At 44.3% G+C, this 23,776-nt stretch overlaps 1 protein-coding gene across 3 annotated transcripts in view; it reads right to left on the bottom strand.

Moving 5' to 3' along the window:
- The window catches only part of LOC119195830 (protein diaphanous homolog 3-like), a 127,295-nt gene that overhangs the window by 76,328 nt on the left and 27,191 nt on the right, over positions 1-23,776 (bottom strand). For all 3 annotated transcript variants that reach the window (XM_062561718.1, XM_062561717.1, XM_037451119.2), the window contains 8 exons: positions 20,472-20,582; positions 19,862-19,980; positions 19,528-19,644; positions 16,870-16,988; positions 16,719-16,783; positions 15,826-15,930; positions 14,092-14,397; positions 12,700-12,814 (listed from right to left, as the gene is read on the bottom strand). In XM_062561718.1, the coding sequence (XP_062417702.1) occupies positions 12,700-12,814; positions 14,092-14,397; positions 15,826-15,930; positions 16,719-16,783; positions 16,870-16,988; positions 19,528-19,644; positions 19,862-19,980; positions 20,472-20,582 (1,057 nt within the window). The remainder of the gene's footprint in view (positions 1-12,699; positions 12,815-14,091; positions 14,398-15,825; positions 15,931-16,718; positions 16,784-16,869; positions 16,989-19,527; positions 19,645-19,861; positions 19,981-20,471; positions 20,583-23,776) is intronic.

Genomic DNA, 23,776 nt, shown 5'->3' with positions numbered 1-23,776 from the left:
ACTCAAGCATTTGAACAAAATAGGGTATAGTGTAAGTTAAACCAGTTTCCACCCTTTTGTGTCACTAACAGAAAAAATGAGGTTTACTTTTTTAAATGGCCGGTACAAAACGAGCCAGACTGACTGAATAAACAAGCTGCTCTAAACAGGCATGAAGGACGGCTGTCACTTTGCATCATCTGCCAATTCAATAGAGGCCCTTCTCATTTCTGCAGCCCTCCACCTACTTGAGTAAATATGTTGAACAAGTGATGATGCAAGGCACTTTACTTTAGATTGTCTATTGAGCGCAGATCAGCACAGCCTCGAGAGTGACAATAAATACAGGAAAGCACATCCAATTATAAACTCATAAATAAGAACCACACAGAAAAATATAAAGTTGTCACCATTTATCTGCACAAATAAATCAAGTATTTATTCTTACGGGAGTATAATCTTGCATTTGATGTTATTGGGTATTAGGATGCAACATAAGGAGCCGACCCTCCAAAGCCTCCTGCTTACTGCATTAAGATGTCGTATTGATCTCCTCATCATAACTTATAGCTTCACAGAATCTCATTTATTCCACCTACACTTTCTCAGACTCACAAGGAAGCACACGGCAGCAGCGCATTAAGCACCTTGTTGCAGTGCATATAAACATACTTGGCTGGGTCGTATAATCCATGAATCAGTCTCACATATTACTGCAGGGGCTCCATCCATCTCCATTGCACGGGAGGTAGTGATAAGACACAACGTTGCACACACAGACACACGCAGATACTCTCTGCCTCAGGTGTTATCAGTTAAATCAGCTAATTAGATCGCCCCCTCCCAGCATCGCCCCCCAATCTCTTTGGCCTTAAAACCGTGGTTCTTCAGGGAAACCTGCTCATTATACCTCGGCCAATTAAAATGTCCCGCGGTGGGGTGGTAGCGGGGGGGTGGGGGGGGGGGGCGAGGATCAGAGGTCACTGGTTAAATCAATCAGACGGCGCAGCGACTGTTGTAGATATCGGATCGCGGCATCGCCCAGGAAGATAAGAATACACTTGTGAGAGCGCCGCCGTGGGGAGTCCGAGTCGCGGCGCTCAGGTCGGCGCAAAAGCAGGGAAGAAAGTCGGGGGACGCAGCGTAGGTGTGTGTGTGACAAGATGACACACCGAGGGGAAGAGGGGGGGGAAAAAAAAGGAAAGTTGTACCAGTTTGAAGTGACAAAGCAGGCAGCAAAGAATCGGAGAAAAAAGAAAAAAGAGGAGCCGTCGACTGGAACCACAGTTATCATGAGACGTTGGGATGAGACGCCGCGGGGAGGGGAAAGGGCGGGGCGCCATCACCAGACGGGGGAGAGAGCAGCGACACACAGCCATCTCCTCCAGTCGAAAGGCTCGTTCTGCTCCGCCGCAGCAAACACGGGGCGGCTGAGCCCTTTCAAGTGGCGGAGGACGAAGAGGAGGACGCAGGCGGGGGGAGGGGGGAAATAAATGTGTCAATTTGTGTCTTTGGCTGAGCTGGGGAAAAAGAACAAACCGAACAAAGAGTCTTGGGTGTAATAGAGGAGGAACGCCTTAGTCACTTTCTTGAGAAAACAAAAAATGGTGTCAAGTAGAAATTTTAAAGTTATCCTCTAAAGCGAAATAATTCACACTGAATGGTTTTGATCTGATCTCTGCCGCCTGACAAAATTAAGGCAATGTGAAACATGGCGCGCATATGCCCCCCCCCCACCCTCCTCATCCAACCCCCTCCCAAACAGCAGCACTTCCCACGAGGCGGTATCAGCGAATTGTGCTTTCAAAGCACTAAAGGGAGTGGTGGATGAAATAAAACTGCTGTGAAAGAGCATGACTGATGCTGTACATGACAGGCAGGCCTCAGAGACGAGCAAGTAACACCTAAACCCCCCCCCCCCCACAAAAAAACCCTCCTCCTCCTCCTCCTCCTCCTCCCCAGCCTTCTGCTGGCACTTCATCTTATCAGGCTGGAATTCTAATCAGTGAAAACGCTTTACTGGAACTGCATTCTCTCAGTCACACACACACATGCACGCACACACGCGCACTAAATCCTGACATTGATATCATGAGAAAAAAAACAACAACCACGCACCCAATAAACACTACAATCGAAGACATTAGGTGACTTCAGAGCGGTCTGAGTGAGAGACGAGACACTGTGTGTTTGTGTGTTCATGTACGGACGAATACAATATTTATCCAACGATCCGACTTCCTGTGGAGGTATCGCACTCTCCGCTGACTTTTCCCCTGATGAGGCCGCGTTACTCATGGCATGTTGTGGTGAACCCGTCGTCTCCCCTCCCAGAAAGCAGATACACAAGCGCGTGGCGAGGGGGGCGCAAGTTGACAGGGCAGGGCTCCTGAAAAGGGTAATTAAATTACTGTGGTGTTTCCAACGGCCAATCAAGGCAGTCATGCAGGTAAAGTTTAAATCACTGCTATTAGGGTAGTTTCTGTAGCAAGGATAATACGGGGGGCTCGCCATCCAATCTGCAAACACGCAGGCACACACGCACCATCACCGCCTCAAGCTAAATCCACTGCAAGACAGCTGATGCACAGGGGGGGGGCTGTCTGCAGCAAGTGAACAAATCCACCGTTCCGACACATCTGTCAACTCCACAGTCAACAGAGGGTGGGGTGGTGGAGGGGAGGGGGGGGGGGGGGGGGGTGCGAACAGTCAAAGCCGCCTGTTGACTCGCCACGCGGTTCTGATCCAGCAAAGTCCGGAACTTCAGTCGGCCCCCGACATGAAGCGCGGGAGGCTCCCAGAGTCCACGAGGCCGCTTGCACCAAACATGCGCCCCCCCCCCCCCCCCCTTACCCCACCCTCAGGGTTGGTAGGCGTGTGGGTACCAGTGAGTGCGAGATCAGAGTAATGAAGTGCGGGGCCGTGTAGTGAGCGAGCTAATCAAAGTGGACCATGGAGGGCCACCTCTTCCTGTGATTCAGACGAGATGACCCAGGGCCATAATTAGTCTGAGACTTTCATTCTGATAGCAGCAAATTAACAGACTTCATTAGGCTTTTCGCTCCTCTTCTCCACTTCTCCACGGCTGCAAAACCGAGATCCATCCTTAATCTAACCCGCCGAATTGCTCCGGCGTGAGCCTCTACGACTACGGCGCGCCGGTTGATTGCTGTTCACCATAAAAACAGACGTGCCCCACGGAGAGAACACGGAGGTTCACACCTTTCCAAAAAAAAAATTAAAAAATGAATCCCAGAATATGGACTGGAATTATTGACGCGCAATCAAAAGATTCATTAGGAGCTTCGTCTAATCAGTAGGTACTGGCCTGTGGGGATGCATTTAGCCGCTGCTCTATTCTCAGTGGCGTAGTGCCCTCTAAAGGCCTCTCGAAGCGCTACCGACGGCCTCCAAGTGTGTGTGAGTGGCAAAGAATTTGTATTTTTGGACCACGCTGTCATATCAGGTATGGGGCTTTATTAACTCGGTTCCATATTGCGGTGTGACAACATCGGTCCGATCCGAACAGTTGTTAAGCCCACCCTAACATCTCCAGAGTCGTTCAGTGGATTGATGGCGGCCCAAATCATCCATGTCTAAAGTCATTTGGCATTTTCCTGTTTCTCTCCCAGTGCTGTTAGAGACAAATCTGCGCCCGTTCCTGCAGCACCCCTCCCCCCCCCCAAACCAAACACAAACCTACACGTGTGGGTGAAAAATCACCGCAGAAAAATAAAATCTCAAAAGGAAATACGTTTTTAACGAGCCAGCCCATTACTTTGTTGATATGAGAACATAAAAACACAAATTGGGAATAAAGTGAGGTACTGATGCTTGAGAGAATGCAGTGAAAGAGAGAAAGAAAAGGAAAAAAACGGCAGAGAAGAAAAATGCAAGCTGAAAAACCAACCATGCTAAAAGAAGATAATGTGTGTGTGTGTGTGTGTGTGGCAAAGTGACCTTTTTAATCTTTTCTTTAGTGAGTGCTCACATGTATAGTATTCAGGAGCCATGATTTACCGGGATGTGTTTGAACTGCGATTATTTTAAAAATATTTGGTGCCAGTCAAAAGTTTGGACACACCTTCTTAGTGAGTTGAATGAGGGTGTGTCCAAACTTTTGACTGAAGCTTTATAAAAATAGCAAGCTGGACATTTGAAGAAAAGGAAGAAAAAAACAAACCAAAAAGCCATCAGTTTACTGCGAGAAGGCCGTACCCTTCAGCGAGAGTGAAAAGAGCCTTTAATGATTATGCATTTCATGATACCTCTCATAATGGCACAAATTTTCTGCGGCCGCATGAAAAGTCATTACAGAACTAATGATGTTCTTCAAAATGTCACAGCTAAAGTCGAGAGAGAGAGAGAGGGGAGAGACGGGCTGGGTGAGAAAGTCCATTTGATGTGAACAGCCATGTACCAGGCCAAAGCAGCACTAACGAGACAACAGTGTGAGACTGGCGCCCTGCTGCTCCCCTCAGATACTCCGGGTGGTGGGTTACGCCGCGCAAGTCTTTTTAGCAGCTGATTATATCTGGTAACCTCAGCGACACACACCCTTACATTTACACCCAATCTGCTCAGGACGTCTATCCTTAGCTCAAAAAACGGCAAGCACGAAGTACAGGACAAAACGGGCATTTTATTTCTACAGCGTCGTCTTTTTCATCCTTCCTGCCCCACTTTGGTGTCGGCGAGCCCCCTGGGCTGGCCCCGCCGTCCCGTCCCGATTCCAAAAGCCCACCCACCCCACCCCACAGCGAAGCAATCCACCCAACCTCAAATTCAAGTGGCCGATTAAGTGGCTCCAATTCAGAGGTAGTCTGGGGGTTAACTCGAGGGAGGGGGAGCGCGGGCCCCCAATGATCACCACTCCATTAAGGGTCCGAGTTCGACGAGCTGTCGCCACTGACCTGCACGTGGGAGACTCCGTGGGGTCGCGTTGAGCTCCCGGACCACTCAGACACCCATGCGGCTTGACACACTCCATCCACCCGACACAGCACCCAGGCCCCCCCCCACCACCCGCCCGCCTTCCAACAAAACAGAAATAGTAGGCTTGTGCAAGCTGACAAACGCACAAAGGCGCTTCCAGCCGGGGCCATTATAACCACACGGACATGGGCTGTCTAATTATCTCTGAGAGCATGCGAGCAGTGGGCAGAGAGCCTCGTCCTGCCTCAACTTTCTGCTTGACAGGCTGCATTGATGTGGAGAGCCTCACCGCCACGACCAGGGCCATAAAAAAAAGGGGGACATTTGGCATCCTGTACCAGTTGTTAACACCGACGCCCTAACTGCTGATAAATGATTCACAAAAAGTCGGCTTGTGTTGGGGCTTTCATGCTGAACTACGTTGTGTTTTGACGGTTGCCTGCGATTGGGAACACTTTGAAACAAATGTCGATGACGTTGGTCATCGAAGGGAAAATAAACTAATACAGTTAAGTTACTAACCTCAAAGTTGAAGAAAAACCACCAATAGTAATTGGTTGAAGGCTGAATTGGGATGACAATGTGACAGTAACATTGCACAACAGCCCTGTACCCAGTGCCTGAATACATTTAATAATTGGTCTTGAGATGTAAAAAGAACAGTGTAGGAACCAGTTTTCCTAGTTTCCATGTAACTGGACACACAACACATATTTCAGGGCTCATAACGGCTTTTTATCTAATGTCCCAGTACTATATTTTCAGCCAGGTAGTGCACAGCTGTGGGAGGGGGCATCCATTACTGACTCATAACTGCTGAGCTGCATTCTGCACACAGTATATTAGCAACATTTCTTTGACAACCAAATTGAGGGTTTCCTTATCAGAAACGATCTTAGCAATAGACGTATTTGAATCGAACTGCAAAACTCAGCATTTAGCGAGATTGAAGGACATATTTGATCTGTCTAAGGAATTACATTTTGTGGAAATCTTGTGTCAAATTTTTGAGATATTACATAGTTAGAAATTATAACTACAGTACTACAGAAATAGGTGCAGTACCCAGCATCAGCTGTACTACTACTACTAGTAATACAGCAACAGCACAGTGCATGCCTTTAAGGCTTTTAATCATATGTAATGTTTTGTGTTTCGATTTACATTCTAGTGGAGACATTAACATTGGATACAGGTAACCAATTCCTAAATAGTAAAACAAACTTTTAAGGTGAAGTGTTTTGATCCTATTAGCTAAGCGGGTCATATATAACATTTTAAACTACTTAGATTTCATAGATTTTTGTCTTTTTACAAGTGCTAACACTGCTTGTGCTCTAAATACATGTTTGCACACAATCAGAAATACATCTGTGTATATATATGCATGTACCAGAGATGCTCACACGTCTCTGAGCTCGAGTCCGTGGTCGAGTCTGAAGTCACTGTGTGTGCGCGACTTAAGTCGCACTCGAGTCAGAGTCTCGCACTCGAGTCCCCCATCTCTGGCATGTACACATCAAAGTCTCTTTCAGTCCAAAAATCCACTATAAATATATTCACAGAACTATTTCACCCATTCAGTGTCAACGCCTTTCTGTCTCTCCTCTTGCCGTGACGTTGAAGGAGAGGGGGGTTATTAGCTGATGCCTGTATCCAGGAGAGAAATGGCAAACAGATTTTGCGATCTTTGAGAGCTTCCTTTAATTGGATGTTATTTGTGAGCCAAAGAAGTCCCGGGAAAGGGCAGCTCTCTCCGTGCTCATTTTCCCAGCACAACGACGATGGATTTATCTCTCGGACATCTCTCGATGAACCCAGAGATAGAAAGAAATAGCTTGTTCATTCCAGGTGTGAAATAAATTAAGGTAACTCTACCAAGACCATTGATACTAGCGTGCACACATTTTTGGGGTTTGTTAGTCAAATGTAAGTTGGAAAAATACATTTAAGAAAACAATTTAGACTTACATACATTACATAGCGCTCAATCCCGACCTGCCGTCGTCTCTTAAACATTCTGTGATTTTCACTTTTTGGCGAACACCCAGAGGTCCTGCCATATATGTTTTATCTCCATCTATTGACAATGACACAAAAGGAGCTGCTCCGGAGGGTAGCGCCGAAACCCCAGTAGCTGCTGAGAGATCCGAGAGCTGTCACATTCTCCCCCAGCACTGACTTGCTATATTTGTTTCTCTCTTTTCTCTTAAAAGTAAGGAGCAAAACAAAAAAACTAAAAACGTTTTTTTGTTTCTTTCCTTGTGTCAAATGTTAGTGACTCTAATTGGTGGCATTTTGAGGAAGTCAGTCCCATCACCAAGACAATAACTGTATATTTTTGAGACACTACAGCTCATTGAGACAAGGACACGATTTAAAGCCATTTGTCAAGCGCAGTTCGACTAGGTACGGTTTGATTAGAAAACTGTTTAAATGGTACGAAGGTTTAAAAAGTGCAAACAAAACATCCCCAGGAGGGTCTTATGGCCGTAATTGACGGTTTGAGCAGATGAGCTTGAAGAAAAGCATGTGAAAATACCGCAGAGCAGCTTCTCCACGTTCAACAAAAAACATCAATCATCCAGTTATAAATGCACCATAGCAACCATTCATGAGCCCTAATCTACGTTACATTAACAAATAAAAATGCCAGGCGTTGCACAATCCCTAGGCAATGAGACGATGACCAGACAATGGAAAAGGAAAGAAACAGAAATGTCAAAAGCTATTTATTTCACTTCACTGCCGAGAGCTTACGACGAGGCCACAGAAACAATCGGCTATTCAGTAGTTTCATGTAAAAAATCGGAACGTCAGCCAGATCCTCGTTCAAAGGATGTGAAGGAGAGACAGCTTTGAACCACCATGTGGAATACACTCTGTCCGTGTGCTAAAGAAACTCTTAAAAACACTACATGAACTTTTAAATCTCTCTAATGGAACTAACGGGACGAATCGGACCCGCAGGTTTGAAACCGGGAAAGCGGTAGAAGTTCTAACATTGATTGAACTACGACCAGGAAAAACAAAAAAGGAGAAAGTGCAAGGTGAATTAAATTGATGTAGGGCTTTGGATGGCCCCAGGCGAAGAAAGCTTCCTCGCCAACAGGCCTCGCTGGCCCTCATCCCACGGCGTAACCAGCAGTCGCTTGTCTGTCCGAGGACATTTAACCCTCGGCTAGTGGAGGAGCAGCGTGTCCCACATGTTAACCATGAGGGGGGGCTTAGTTATGGCCCGGGGCTCGGGATAGCTCTGGTAATGAAGACTGTGCAGTGTGAAAAGCCCACTTCTTAAGTGGTGTAGGAAGCGCACTCCACTCAGACAACAGCAAAATCAGGGAAGGGTCACATGATCCCCTGCACAGTTTAAAGACAAACGATTTACCTGCACTCACTGGCTGAGGATGTGGAGTGTTTTTCTACTCAGCCCAATACAAATGTCATAGGGTCACGTGGTTATTATGTCGGGACAAATACCAAAAGGGGTTACGTTTTCTTAATTACTAAATGAAAAAAGAACTGTTGGATTTATCTCACCGTATCTAAAATTGAAATCTGGATTAAAAAGGAAAATGTGCCCATGTTTACGTGGATGTCCCAAGAGTGTTGACGGTAAATGAAGTGTGTCAATTGAGGCAATTAATTCCTTGCGGTGGAGCCACTTTAATTGTTATCTTGACATTTTACAGAATTATAGAGCCTTCTGTCATGAAAAGAATATGTGCAACTTTGTATAATATTGAATTCATTGTTAATTCTATATACCACCATAGACGCTACCACCATATAATATAGAACACATTCTGACGACAAAATATGCATGTATTCTGAAAGGAATACAATTAAAATTAGTTTAAAAAAAAATCAACTGAATCTGTAAAACATATATAGGGAGTTCATAGGGTCCTACTTTGAGTATGGAAACAAGTGGAAATTTGGGAGAAAAGCAGCTAATAGGTGAAAGCAAAAAATGAAATACTAACCTTTGGTTTCTGTTCCAGAGCGAACATGAAGGCAGATCGTGCAGCCAAACAGAAGTTGCAAGCATGGGATCAAGAAAAAGCAAAAGGGAGAAACAGAGACAGAGCAAACATGAGAAAGAAGAAGAGCTAGTTAGTGATATTTGAAGCAGGCATTATTTCAGACGCTGTATTGTTGGCAGAGACAACAGCAAGCAGGGGTGCTGTTCATAGAGCTTCAGTCTGCGTTTAGAGTAAAAAGCATCTTTGTTATGAAACGATAACGGACATCTCAAGAATCTCAAGTCACTTCATGGACACAGTCTCCATGTTTTAGTAGTGCTAAGTGATTTCAGTCTCCAACGTTATTAATGGTCAATGATATCAGACATCACTGGCCGGAGCCTCAACTCGGACATATTACAGACACGGCATGAATTAGCATACCCACTCCACCGTGTACGGATCCAATTTGTCTTTGAGGTGTAGAAAATGATTGGAATGCTTGGCAAAAGCAGACTATTCAGAGTTTAAGCGTGAAACAAATCCATTTTCTCAGTGACTTTAAATCCTTTGACGCGTTTGGATACTTCCTACCAGATGTAATTTCAACCATTCAAGTGCAACCAAGATGACGATGGTATTAAATCACCAATTGTTGGAAAGCCACCATAAAAAGTCACTTCAATGCTTCTCCCTACATGGGTCATCAGACAGTTTGATACAATGAATTACAATAGCGCTGTGGCTCCTGGCACATTGTGGTCCCTCTCCGGAAGCTCCTTGATGAAGCTCCACTCTCCGTACACGAGACGTTTAGCACTAAGACTCCAATTAAAGCCTTCAGATGTCATGGGAACATGTTAAAGCTTGGAGTTCAACGCGCCATTGGCTACGCTAAATTCATAATCCGTGGTTATTAATCACAATCACTCGTGGATCTATTGCCTCCTGCCAGCCAAGGAAACAGATGTGCGAGCAGGTCCTACTGTACAGGTACACCTTTCAACATGGGGGTGGATTTGTTTGGGCGGATGAAGCAAAGAGCAACTTTTTAAAAATATATTACATCCACTATGTTTTCTTTAATGCCTGAAATTTGACAACCCATAATCCATTATTGATCCGACTCATTACATGTCATTTAGCTGATGCTTTTATCCAAAGCGACTTACATTGCTTTATAACCCATGGTTTACATTTTGCCTGGGGAGCAATTAGGGGTCAGGTGTCTTGCTCAGGGACATTTCAACATGGCACATGGAGCAGCCGGGATTCGCCAACCTGCTGTTCCCAGTGCACCCCACCACTCATGTGTTGACAAGTTCTAACGATGTTACAAAGCCTGTATGTTTCAACGACATTTGTGTTGCATCATTTGATTAAAGTTCCCCACTAAAGCGCATAAACACAAGACAAAACAGTGCAGAAAACTAGTTCTTATTGTTTGCGACATAAGTTGTGTGGCTTGCCTGAATATCTCAAAACTGACATTGAAACAATACAACAGCAATAATCCAAAATGTAGGGGAATGAGAGACAGGTGGAGAGGGCTCATTGTTGGATGGCCAGCAGTAGTAAAGGTTGGACATCTAGTCCATTAGATAGAACCAACGCAACAATCACCATCGGAATTTCTGTGGGGCAATTTCTTTATCATCAGACTTTCTGATGGACATGCAAATTATAGACAAAATTAATTGATCCTCACTTCTGATGGTAGACCCATTAATAAAGGATTATCTGTCAGTTAAAGACACGGACTGATGAAAACACATTTGCACTAAAACAAAAAAAAAAGAACCTGGCAAATGGTGTGACAAAGAAAATGTTACCTGTGTAGAAATTCTGGATTTTAAGAAAGTTAAAAGGCAAAAAAAACAAAACAACAACAATTGTTTGCATAATAAAACAACACAAAATGTATTAAGTCTAGCTTACTTTTTCAGCCCCTTTCACGTACAAAATGTACCGATGCCCCTGCGGTGCTGAAAGCGCGGTGGGATTGCTCCATCATACTGAAGACAAAGCCTTAGAAACATCAAGAGCAACATCCTCACTGTGTCTGCACTAATTGAAAGGTTCCACTGGTCTCTACTGATTAGGAAAGGCCATTTATACCAAAGGTCAGCAGCAAACCGGCAGAGACTTCAGAGACTTGAGAGACGAGCACAGAAATCAACTCCTATTATTCGGTATGGTCTCATTTTATTTGGTTCGCTCTGACCTGTTAAAAGTTTAAAAAGAAAAAAAATTGAACGCAATTCATTTAGAGAGGAGATAAAGCCCCCCCCCCAAAAAAACGACCCAGAGCGATAAAGAATATTGCTGCTGTGCCTCTAATGTACTTAGTTAAATATGATCATTCCTCAAAATGTAGATATACCATTTATGAATATCAAGTCTGGTTAAACGTGTCATCCCAGCCTTCTTTCCACACTTTGGATAAGAATGCAAATTTAAATAAAAGGTATTTTTATGTGCATTAAGTTAAGGTCTACTAGAAACACAACAGTGACGGTCCCACGTGCCCATCCCAACTCGGGCCGCTTATGTACACAAAGGCTGTGATTCTCTTAGAAAACAACAGCGAGAGGTTCAAACAACGGCAAACAAATGAATGATTAACAAAAAGGAAAAAACCTGAGCGAACGCCCTTCATGTTGTGTACTGCTTTAATGTTTAATGCTGCTCCAGATGCCGCTGCTCTTAAGCGAGATGAAACATGATACTACATGGCTGAGCTAATAAGACGACATGCACGTCGCGCACGTACCTCCTCCGCTGGGACGCGGGGAGGAGCACAAGCGGAGAGACCGTTTCATCCCAGTCTCTGCAAATCTCAAATGGACTCGCAATGAGCGGTCTGCAGTCCCCCCCCCCACCCCCCTTCTCCTCCACCCCCCGGAATGATGAGAAGCGTCTTGTGATTACTGTAAAGGCAAAAAAAAAAAAGGTGCTGCGCCCGGTCTGTGGGACATTAGCGTCTGCGGGAGGACATCCCTCCTTTGTACTCTCCAGAGAACACCTGCGCGACTGTCTACCTGTTTGCCATTTAGATTGCCTCCATTATTCAGCGCCTCGCCGCGCCGGGGAACAAGGGGGTGCACCGGTGTCTAGTTGAGGGAGCGGCATGGAGTTGTGACAGGTGGATAACACCTGGATGAATAATTCAAATTGGCATAAGCTAGCCGAGTCGGTGACAAGACAAGAAAGAAAACAAGACGTGTGAATAAATCATCAGGGGGGGGACGGGACTAATAGACCAGGCACAGGAGGACAAGACTGATAACATCTCATGCTACCTCCTGCTCCAGCTTTAATCATTCCAACAACCTTGTACATGAATATTCTACATCATGCCAACCTTACTAATGTGAGTGGGTGTAACTGTGGTGCATTTCATACTGGGAACCAATAATATTGATGTTGAGAAGAAGTTGGCACATTCCCAACAATGTTTTGCTGGGCATCCTGGATCAGTACGATATTACATCAGCATTCTAGCTCAATTAGCTTTAATAAGAAAAACGCTTTAAGCAGATGAGGAAATTTGACCTAACAGAACTAAGAAATAAGTCACGACGAATCCATCTATCCATCCATTCACCCAAGCCCAACACATTCAGGATGTCATTGCTTGTGTTGCCACTTCAGTTGGACTGAGAAACCCTGCCATGTTACTCCCTGGCACCACCTCGAAAACTTGAGCGGGAGACAGAAATTTGGGACTGGGAAGCAGATGGTGGAATATCAGAATGAAAGTGTAAATATAAACTAAATCAACGAGTTATTTAAAAAGTAAATAAAGTGGGAGTCTGACCTGTTCTTTGTGAACCAAAAGTGACAGCGACTCTGCCCAGTAATTCCGGTTTTGCGTATTGGTTTTCATCTGCCTGCACCCAGAAACAGCCCTCTGACATTTCCTGGGGACGAATCTGAAAACAAGCAGCCGCAGTTCAGCACATTTAGTCAATTTGTATGATCACATCCTTTGCAGATATTTGTCAAATATTGAAGCCAAACAAGATCAATTGAAATCTTCTGCACTATATTCCTTCTAGTTCCCAAAGTAAATGTAGGTGTCGGTAATCTGAAAATACTAAAAGTTCATTTTTTGAATAAGAATGCCTCGACTCATCCACCATCCCTAAAAACGAAGGCTTAAATAAAAAATTCTTGTTTTTCTGGGTCCCTACGCTGCTTATTGTAATTCACTTTGGATAAAATAAAATGTTTTGAAAGATTTAAGTTTTTTTTTCCACAGCAATGTAAAACAGATTACAGTGGGCCCTCTTCAACTTGTGTAGTAAACCTTTGACTTTGATTTGAAACACTCAACTCTGTCTGCCAATTCATGCATTTCACCATGTGCAGGTTATATTTTGGTATTATTTATTGCATTGACCCTAAAACTTGCCGCAAAGTCAATTGAAATGCTTGTGACACTCGGCACTAATGGGAAGCCTGTGTAGCCTTGTGTGCTGACACACCACTCAGCACAAGTGAAACAGTTTGACAAGTCTGTCCCAGACGGGGGGGGGGGGGGGGGGGGGGGGAACGGGGTGGTCACAGAGCTGTAAATCAATCAAATGATCTCTAAAACCGACTGGGCAGCTAAGCAGGAGTTGGAAGTTTGAAGTCTTATTACTGAAGAAGTTCCCGAACAGCTTTGTCCCAAACATAACCACATGTGGGTGCTCCATACAGCTGTGCCATACGGTGGCTCCTCCTCGTGCCACTTCAAAATTGCAAGCATATGGTTTGGTCTGCCTGAGCACCTGTACGTGTACAACTGGGATTAAATTATTAATCAAACCACAAACTAATAATCACCCGTGGTGTGAACCAATATTGCTCTGCAGAGAAAAACATCTGTGCAGGTACCACTAAGGCTGCTCTGACAACAGCGTCTGATCGGCTGTTTTCTTCAATTATTATTACTTGCTTGGCACATAGTTAGGAAGTTGTTGTTTAGTTTTGAGAAAAACATCTGTACTGTTCAGGTTCTGCCAGTGAACATCAGGAGCAGAGGAAGAAGGAGCAAAGAAAACGGCTATAAATATCTGGCCTCAATTTTTTATTGGCCTCAAACTTTTTGTCACCCATAGTCCAGCACAGAAGGAAAGCTTCCCTTTGAGTTGAATTTTGGCGAGTGGCATTTTAGACTGCATTGCGTTAAAATGGGGATGGGGCGTGTTTGTTTGTTCTTTACCTTTGACCAGTTGAGCCGCTTCATGGCGGTCTCCGGCTTGAAATCCTTCTTCGGCCTCAGGCCATAAGGCAGTGCATGTTGAGGTGGGGAGCCTAGAAAACCCCCAAGGCCCAGAGGGGGTGGAGGGGGAGCACCAAAGGGAGGAGGCCCTCCGGGTGGGGGAGGTGGGGCGGGACAACCAGGTAAGGGAGGCGGAGGAGGCGGAGGAGGGTGAGAAGGCATGCCTGGTGTGGCAGAAGGAGGTGGAGGCCCGGGCGGCTGCGTCGAGGACGACGATGGTGGTAGAACCACCGGTACAGACCCAAACTGCAGAGGCACGGAGAAGAAGTAATGCTCATTGGATAGGAAATAGGAAAGCTAACATTACATCAAGATGGCCATGGGGGCTAAAAATAACAGAAACAATATTGCATTACCATGTAACAAAATAAAAAAAGGCGAGTTACCCTGTAGCTAAGCACTAAAATACTATGATCACCAAATGTCTTCTCAATCCATGACTATTATTAGACTGAAGATTGTCTGTCTGTGTAGCTGAATCATAATATGCTGCAGCTCCAGAGAACGGCGACAGAAAACACATAATGGAGTCTGTTGCAATAGTGATGATTCTTGTTGCTGAAATAAAATTAACTGTTGATTGTAGCGTCTTCAAAACATTCATTCAGAATATAAGACAACAACGGTTGATTAGCAGTTCTAAACAAACCCTTCCTAGACAAATAAAATAAATGGGGAATAAAAAAAAGGAAAAATATGTCTGAAAGGTTGCAAACTAAACACAGCATTTTTCAAGTGTGAAGCGCAATATGCTTTCCTCTTTAATACCCCTGTGCTCGGGACAACGGAGGCGCGGTCCCTCAACCGTCATGCAGAGGCTAAATGTTAAAAAACAATCAAGATTCTGTCCAGAACTTTCCCACAATGATTAGATTTTCTTCTGACCCCCCTCCCCCATTTCTTTTTGTAAAGGTAAAAAAATCAAATGTTATAACCGAGGCTACAAAGTTCCATAAATTGTATCATACAGAGCAAATGGCTTATTGATCCATGCAGCGGTTTTAGATTAAAGACGCACAGTAAAGGTCAGCACTGGGCCTTTACTCTGCCTCTGGAGGGAAGAACCCGTTCGCTGATTTAACAAGCCCACGAGCGTGTGTGTCGTTGAGAGTTGGACTGACGCAGAGGGACAAAAACCAGGACACGAGGTGCGAGCGAGAGTGGGAGAGTGGGAGTGAGTAAGTATGCATGTACTACTGAGCATTCATTCTGTTTGTTGGTAGAAATTCTCCCCTCCTCTCTGAGCGTGGAGTTATCCTGCAGAGCCAATTCATGGGAGCCACTGTGTGTAGAGTGTTGGGGGGGGGGGGTGGGGAGTGATGTTGAAGAGGGTTGTCAGAATAAATTGCTTTTAGAACAATTTCCTCTCATGGGATAAAGATCAGAGATTCAGAAAATGCGCGGGGACTGGTCAACGTTCTCATTAGACTTAGTGTCAGCTAGTCAGTGGAGCCGCCGTGTCAACCCCAACTGCAGGCTCCAGCGGATAAAAACGACAGCCCAAAATAACGAGCATCTCACCAGAAAGTTACATTTGCAATATGCCACACTTAAACGGGGGTTGGTGGATTAATTTGATCCAGCGGCTTTTTTTTTTGCACATCTTATTCCCCCAAAAGAAGGAAGGAGCTCAATGGAGCCGAGAGGACAGTGGAAGCAGCACAGGTGATTTACCTGGGACCTGAAGGCCTGCAGCTCGGCTTGGAGTTCAGCGATTTGTTCATCACACTTTACCAGCTGGGCTTGTGCCTGCTGTCTACTCAGAAACTCCTCTTCAAACTGGAGAGACAAACACATGCCCAAAATGACACACAAGTACATGACGATAATGAATGAAACAAGGAATTCGTGGATGCCATATCTGACCAAGTAGTTTAAGTCGAGCGGTGCAACGGTTTGATGGAACCAACATTTATTTTAGTTTATTTTATTTAGTTTCCTGTTCGGCCTCACACAAGTGGGTTTCGAATTTTGCACCAGTTTTAAATACTGTTTTTGCATTGTGGTGAGATACATTTACAAACAAAATATGAAGCACAATATAGTAGCTAGGCCTGTAGGACACATTAACACACTATCTAAAGAGATACAGGAAGAAGACCTGATTCCAACTGAGAAAGCGTGTCTCATTTGTTGTTAATGGAAACAAAAGGCTTTTTAGTTACCATTTGGAAACGGTTTTGCTTTTGTTGATTGAACAATTGTAAAGTAATCAATCTGATTACTATTTCATATCCAGTAATGCTCACATTCAAAAGAACCATTTTCTTCTGGCTTTATTTTGTAGCGAAAGAATCAAAGAGCATTTTAAAGCCATTTTCCACTAAGTGTTCACTGCAAATGGGCAGAATGGTTGGCTCTCAAAGCTACTTCTATGATCTCTCATTATTATTTACTAACAACCCCCCAGGAATGGTTGGAGACATGTTTTCCTCAGTGGTAATGGTTATTTTTTTAATCCAAAAAGATATTATTTTACAGGACAAATTAGAATTAATGCCTTAGTGGGCTGTGCTTTGTCCCAATGTAGTGGATTTTCAGGGGGATGCTTTTTAGTCAATACTTGCCTTCTGTGCCAGCTCGGAAGCTCTTTGTTCATATTCATCTGTTCGAGCTTTATCTATACACACCTCTGGAAGCAAAAAGCAGAAAAGAAATCATTCAAGTTTTATAGGAATCCCGGTGACGTGCAAGAACGGCCAGCGCCGCGGGACTTGCCTAAGAGGTGGCTGAAGTCCACATCGAGGCGCTTGCGGTAACCGAAGTCCGGGTCAGTGCCACTACGGTGAAGCACAATTTGAGACACACACTCCTCAATGATCTTAAAGTACTGGGGCCTGAGAGTCGGGACAGGTGAGACGAGAGAGGAGAGCAGGAAAAGACATGGAGTCATTCTTTTAATCCGACGTGTGAATGCATTTGCACAACGGCCTTAAATCTGGACAGATTGAGGCATAACCAACAGTATTGCATGAGGATCGGGTCCTTCCAGAGTTATGAAAAAAACGTTCTCTAACAGCAAAGGCAACGACAGGAAAAGGGTCATAGATAGCAAAGGACAAAAACATGAGGGAGGCTCAACACAGAACCGGAGAACAGAGGCCGTGTTCCGGAATCAGATATACAGGATGTAGACCATGAATAAGTAAGTGGGTTTCAAACATTTATAATTGATGTTTCTTCTCACTGTGGTTTTCCTAACTTCCAATGATGAATGCAAAAGGCTAACTATTGATTCTGTAACACAAAGAGGTGCAAAAGTTAAGGGTCTTTTGAAAATGACAAAAACTTCCATTTGTACTCAACTTACAGCAGAGTACAAAGGCGTGTTTTCGTGGTATAGAGCGATGCGGAATACACGCACCAATTACCAGGCGCTGAGTAATTGCAGGTCAATTGTTTCAAAAAAAATGTTGCAGTGTGTTCAAATCTATTCAACGCCAGATCATTAACTCACACTTTGAGACTTAAACATCGACAATCAGGGAGGCTCCCTTCCCTCGCCTCCTAAAGCAATAGACTGGATCTGACAGGATGAATTCCAAGTCTATAATTTAGCAGGTGAACTGAAGGAATTATTTTCTGAACGAAGATGAAACTAGTGGCAATCAAATGGAATAAGGCATGTTGTCAGTGAAACCGCCAGTGTTCCTTTCATTAATATGGGACTTTGAGAGCCGTGGCTACAAAGAGGACTTTATATATGCTTAACATCAAAGACGAAAATAATGAAATAACTAAAGATCCCCACACCTTCACTACTCCCTCAGTCAGGAAAGCAGCAGTGCATTAAAAAGGCTCACGCGAGGTACGGCGTCTTATATGCCCATGTTGAAAATCAATTATATCAAGGGTGCAGTGGTGCCTGAGGGAAATGTTTTAAATGTGGTCTCGAAAAAAAAAAAAACTTGAGGCCTGCGAGATATTCCATAATGCATGGCATTAAACCATGCATCCAATACATAGTTATTTTTCAGAATATAGAATATAATGACACACATTTATACACACACACATAATAGTGTAGAGTACAATAATGAACTTGCCTTTGGGATAAAAGTCATCACATGTTTTTGAAGAAAATCTAATAACAAGTTGTATCAACCATAGTCCCAATTATTCCAATATGTAAAAGGATACTGTTGTAAATGCATGTCTGTTGTATCTACATAATCGCCTCGGCATCGAGGGGCCGAATGCTAATGGTAACCTCATCCAAAAGACCAAAATAAAATCTGGCATTTGTGAAAATTAAAGCAATTATTTTTAAAGATGTAAACTTTTATTATTTACTTTTATTTTTTTCCTCTTGAAAAAGAATCCTATGAAGTCGCCAGGGTGAAATACTTGGACAAAGAAGAGAGTTTGGATTCATGCTGGCGGGAGGAAGAGCTTTTAGGGCAAGATGTTTTTGACGTCCGTATCGCCATAACGAGGATGAAAATAAATCAACATCAACGGCCACAAACCCAATATAGAACAGCGAGGGAAGCTAATGTTACCTAAACTGACGACATCCTGGAGCGGCAAATAGTGGGTGTGTGGTGTAGATGTGCCACAGTTATTAACAAGAACCAAAATTGGGAAGGCCAATGTGGGTTTGTGCGTATGGCAATATTCTGATGCCGTTATTAATGCTCGCTAAATAGATGGTGGCCATGGTGGCAGTCGTAACACCAATATTAACATTTCGTAATAATGTCAGATGAAAAGAAAAATAAAAAAAAATTAAATGAGCCCGCAGCCAGAGCAGGGTGCTGGACAGCTCAGGTGTTGATTTTATGTAGGTGAAATGCTGCAGGCGATGCATTACATATTCTTCAGACTGGAGCTCCACCTTTTGATCAAGCCCAGGTTTAACCTGCACCTCGCTGCGGGAGAAGCGGCATAAAATAACCCTTTGAATAGTACCATTACTAGGAGAATAGAGGAGAGAAATACTCTGGAGCCATAGCTGTTGCAGAGTGACTGGAGATGAAAGAGACATCATTCTCTCTTGTTAGCCCATGTCATTGAGTGTGCTTCAAGGCGTGAAAACCGCCACCAAACATAAGCTCTTCAACAGCGTACATCGTTGCCGGTGTTCAAAAGCTGCTCGCACACCTTTGCCTGTGGGTGGACTGGGCTAACATGAGAGATAGAACTCTACACGTCAGTCATGAATATTAAAAATTACATTACTGTACACAGAGCAGAGCGTGAATAACAGAGCTAATAGCAGCGGATTAAAAAAATAAATAAAGAATGCCCAAGTCTGGGGAGACTGAGGGGTGATGTAGGGTCCGACGATGAGAAGTCAACCAAAGACAACGCATGATTTAATACACTTTAGACAAAAAATGTCAGGTGAGTAATGGGTGCGCTGCAGATTTTTACCTGACCAAGTCGTCATTGCGAATAAGCATCAGGTGCTGCAGTATGGAGAGGAAATAGGGCTCCGCACTGCTGTCCTTCACCAGGCTCTGCACAATGCTGAACACATCCCCCACATCGGTGCACAGAGTCAAGGGCTTTTGAGCAAATATAAACACTTTCAGCCTTTCACTTCGCATACAAAAAAATTAAAAATAAATTGATTCAAAAATACCCTTTTAGGAGAAACTGACTGTAGTGAAATGAACGTTTCACATATTAGCCACATTTACGGGCCACAGATACTGAACTAGAAGTTAGGGTTCCATATGTCTGTTTGTAATAATGACAAGGATATTCAAACTCGCTCTTGATGTCCTCCAGCCTGTGAGAGAACTCCAGCATGTCCTCTTCTTTGTGCTCATCAAACACCTTTAACTGAATGTCAAGGGCCTCATTCCTGATGGTCGTCAGTAGCTGTAGATGGATTACAGTAGAAACCCCCCCCCCAAAGAAGGGAAACCAGATTAATAAAGGTTATAAATAAAAAAAGGTTTGAGACTCTCCGACATTGGCACCAAAAGGGAGGCATCAAGCTCAAGTGAGAGCAAGGAGTTCATAACACTATTACTAATTATGATATACAGGTGTGGGGACCAGCTCCTTGCTTTAATTTATTTGTCTTCCTGGCAGCTCTTGCAACAATGTTTACAACAGATAAATATGTTAGGTAGCTGGGATAAAAGCCAATAGGAAGATTATTAGCCACGGCACTAGAAACTTTATTGGATTGTGGGCACTGGCACAGGAAGAGGACGTGCAAACCCTCCTCTGTGTTTCATCAATTATTTGCCGGAGCAAATCTACAATATTCCACTGGAGTGGACAACTCATTTAAATATTAATACAAGGTGAGTGCAGGTTTATATTGAGTGAGTGTGTGTGTGTGTGTGTGTGTGTGTGGTTACCGGCAATATTTCTTTCAGGCCACAGCGCATAAATTCATTTCTGATGTGCAGCCTGAAGTCCAGCTCATCAGGGGATGTTACTAGTGCATTGATGAGCTGCATGCATGCCACCTGCAGCATGAAGGACACAGAGAACAAAGAGACACAGAGAGAGGGGGGGGGGGGGCAGAAAGATGAGGGACTTCTTGCAGAAGTTGATGAAAAACATGCCAGCATGCATTCTAAATGAGTTATGTCCCTTGGAAGCAGAGGACCATAACTAATGCATGTCTTTTTTCTCCAGTCACCAACTAGGGGGGGGGGAGCATTTTAATATTAATGCAACAACTGCAGACCCATACACACAAAACTAACTAACAGTCAATTTAAGGGCAAACTGGCTCTTTCGGAAGCGTTTTTTCACTTCTCAATGAGTTCGGTTTACTGCTCAGGGGCCACCGCATCCTGTGACTCTTCAACTAGCCGGGCGAACACAGACAGAAAAATCAATTATTGATCAGTCAAGCAATCCACTCAAGTGTGAAAAGAGGGTACGGCTGGAGCCGAGCAGGGCTATTCAGATGTTTTCAGGTTCTTTGTAAATTTGATGAGACACTGAATTTTTTGTCATGGAACTCAAGCAAAGTTATTAGGAGTCCTTTTAAATACAATTTGGAGATGGTTATACTGATAGGCAGCATGACAAAGAGCCCCAAAAGCCTTTTCTTGACATGTCACTGGGGGTGCAGTTGCCATTATTATATCTAAAGATGGTAAGAATGATTTGAACGTCCTTTTGGTTTCAGTCCACACATTCTCATTCAAAGTCAAATCAATACGCAGAGAGATGTCACTTGCTGGAAACACTTAAATCAATAACATGAGACAAAGTGGGGACAAGAAGGACTGCAGGGCTTTCCATCACTTTCAGAGGGTAAAACCATATGAATGCGACGGCACAAGAGCATTTGAAGTCTGTAATTTGATTCTAGCCCGGCTTACATTTCCATCATTGGAACCGGCGTATTAAGTCATCACCTGCCGTCACAAATAGGTAAAAGGCACTGAGACTTCCAAACAGAATTCAGCCCTCCTTCGTTTTTATGGCCCGTTTCCACTTATGGTGTAAATGAATGCTTTCTCTGAGCCAGTGGAGCCTGAGGATGGATGTGGTCCAGTAGGACTGAGGGCCTTTGGCCACACAGTATCATGGTCAGGATAACCATATCTATGCTTTATTAATGCATGGGGCGTGAAAAGGAAGCTGTGCTGCGTATTAGGAAGTGGAAAGTAAGACCAAGGCGTCAAATCCTTGCCAGCTATTTTCCTCCACCCTCTTAGTGTGTCCCTGCGGTTTTGAACCTGTCAGAGGTAGTTACTGCAAAGTGAATGCAAGTGCTGCAGATATTTGCCAGAGGGTGCAAAGAAAGTATCTGCAGTTATTCAAGTTTAACCCTGGTCATTGCGGGGGTATACAAAACAATCAAAATGGAGCAAAGGGTTGTGTTGGTCTTTTTGCTCATCTGGTGAGTGTGTGTGTTAGGTATTGGATGAATAGTCACTCACTTCACATCCCTCAGCTACCAATTAAAAAAGCAGACGTACTTTTATTATGAATAACAATATTATGAGATGAACGGATGCTGCCCTCCTTTAAAAGCGTCTCATGTACAATATCTTTGTGTATGTATCAGCTGGGAGATGATACGTCTGAACTATTATGTCCATTGAGAAATGGCTGGCATGTAAAGGGAGTGCATGGGAGGGTTTATTGGACAACGGTGAAGAAATGTCAAACCATAAAGTGGATTAGGAGGGGAATCTTTACAATGTAGTAGCAGATGAAAATACTGCAAAACTTTTCAGAAAAGATTTGCAGTGGAAAACAGGCTCATTGCAGCCATCTCATACTGATAAAACTTGTGTAACAGTTTAAACTGTATTACTATTTCGAAATTATGTTCAGTGCAAAACAGGTTAATTACAGCCACAATTTAAAAAAATCTGTTTATATTATATATCTGCCAAATATAATTGCACAGAGAGAACTTCATTTGATTGGTACAACAAGATGGTTGTACTTTTTATTTGTTTTTGTCTGATGGAGGAATCTGGTAACCTCCTTGACCCCCACCAGTCAGGCTTCAAGGCGGGCCATTCCACAGAGACTGCTCTCCTCGCTGTCGCGGAGCAACTCCACGCTGCTAGAGCTGCCTCTCTCTCCTCCGTCCTCATCCTTCTGGACCTTTCTGCAGCATTCGACACAGTAAACCACCAGATCCTTATCTCCGCCCTTCAGGAACTTGGTGTCACAGGTTCCGCGCTCTCTCTTCTCTCATCCTACCTTGATGGTCGCACCTACCGGGTAACTTGGGAGAGGATCGGTGTCGGAACCTTGTCCTCTTACTACTGGAGTTCCACAGGGCTCCGTCCTGGGTCCCCTCCTCTTCTCAATTTACACCAACTCCCTTGGCTCCGTCATTCGCTCGCATGGTTTTTCCTATCACAGCTATGCCGACGACACACAACTAATTCTCTCCTTCCCCGACTCGGACACTCAGGTGGCGGCACGGATCTCTGCATGTCTGACTGACATCTCCCAGTGGATGTCCGCTCATCACCTGAAGATCAACCCCTACTACTAACTACTTTTCTTCCCCGGAAAAAACTCGCCCACTCAGGACCTGACTGTTAACTTCGGCGACTCCGTGTTAACGCCCACTCAGAAAGCCAGGAACCTCGGCGTGACACTTGACTCCCAACTCTCCCTGACTGCCAACATCGCAGCGACAACACGATCCTGTAGATACACGCTCTACAACATCAGGAGAATACGACCCCTTCTCACTCAGAAGGCGGCGCAGGTACTGATTCAGGCTCTTGTCATCTCCCGCCTTGACTACTGTAACTCTCTCCTGGCAGGTCTCCCTGCTACCGCCATTCGACCTCTGCAGCTCATCCAGAATGCAGCAGCTCGACTGGTCTTCAACCTTCCGAAATACTCCCACACCACTTCTCCGTTCTCTTCACTGGTTTCCAGTGGCTGCCCGCATCCAGTTCAAAACATTGGTACTGACGTACCATGCTGTGAATGGATCGGGTCCAGTCTACATCCAGGACATGGTGAAACCCTACATCCCAACTCGCGACTCTTCGCTGTCCTGGCTCCCAGATGGTGGAATGAGCTCTCGGATGACATCGGGACTGCAGAGAGCCTCTACATCTTCCGTCGAAAACTCAAGACACACCTCTTCAGACTAACAAATAATGGCACTTTCTATAACATGTTTTAAAACTGCTTATTTGATGAAAATTGTACTTTCTTG

This window comes from Pungitius pungitius, chromosome 4 (assembly GCF_949316345.1).
Source record: "Pungitius pungitius chromosome 4, fPunPun2.1, whole genome shotgun sequence".
NCBI classification, from domain to species: domain Eukaryota; kingdom Metazoa; phylum Chordata; class Actinopteri; order Perciformes; family Gasterosteidae; genus Pungitius; species Pungitius pungitius.
The sequence above is the reverse complement of the archived record's forward strand: the minus strand, read 5'-3'. Positions and strand labels throughout refer to the sequence as shown.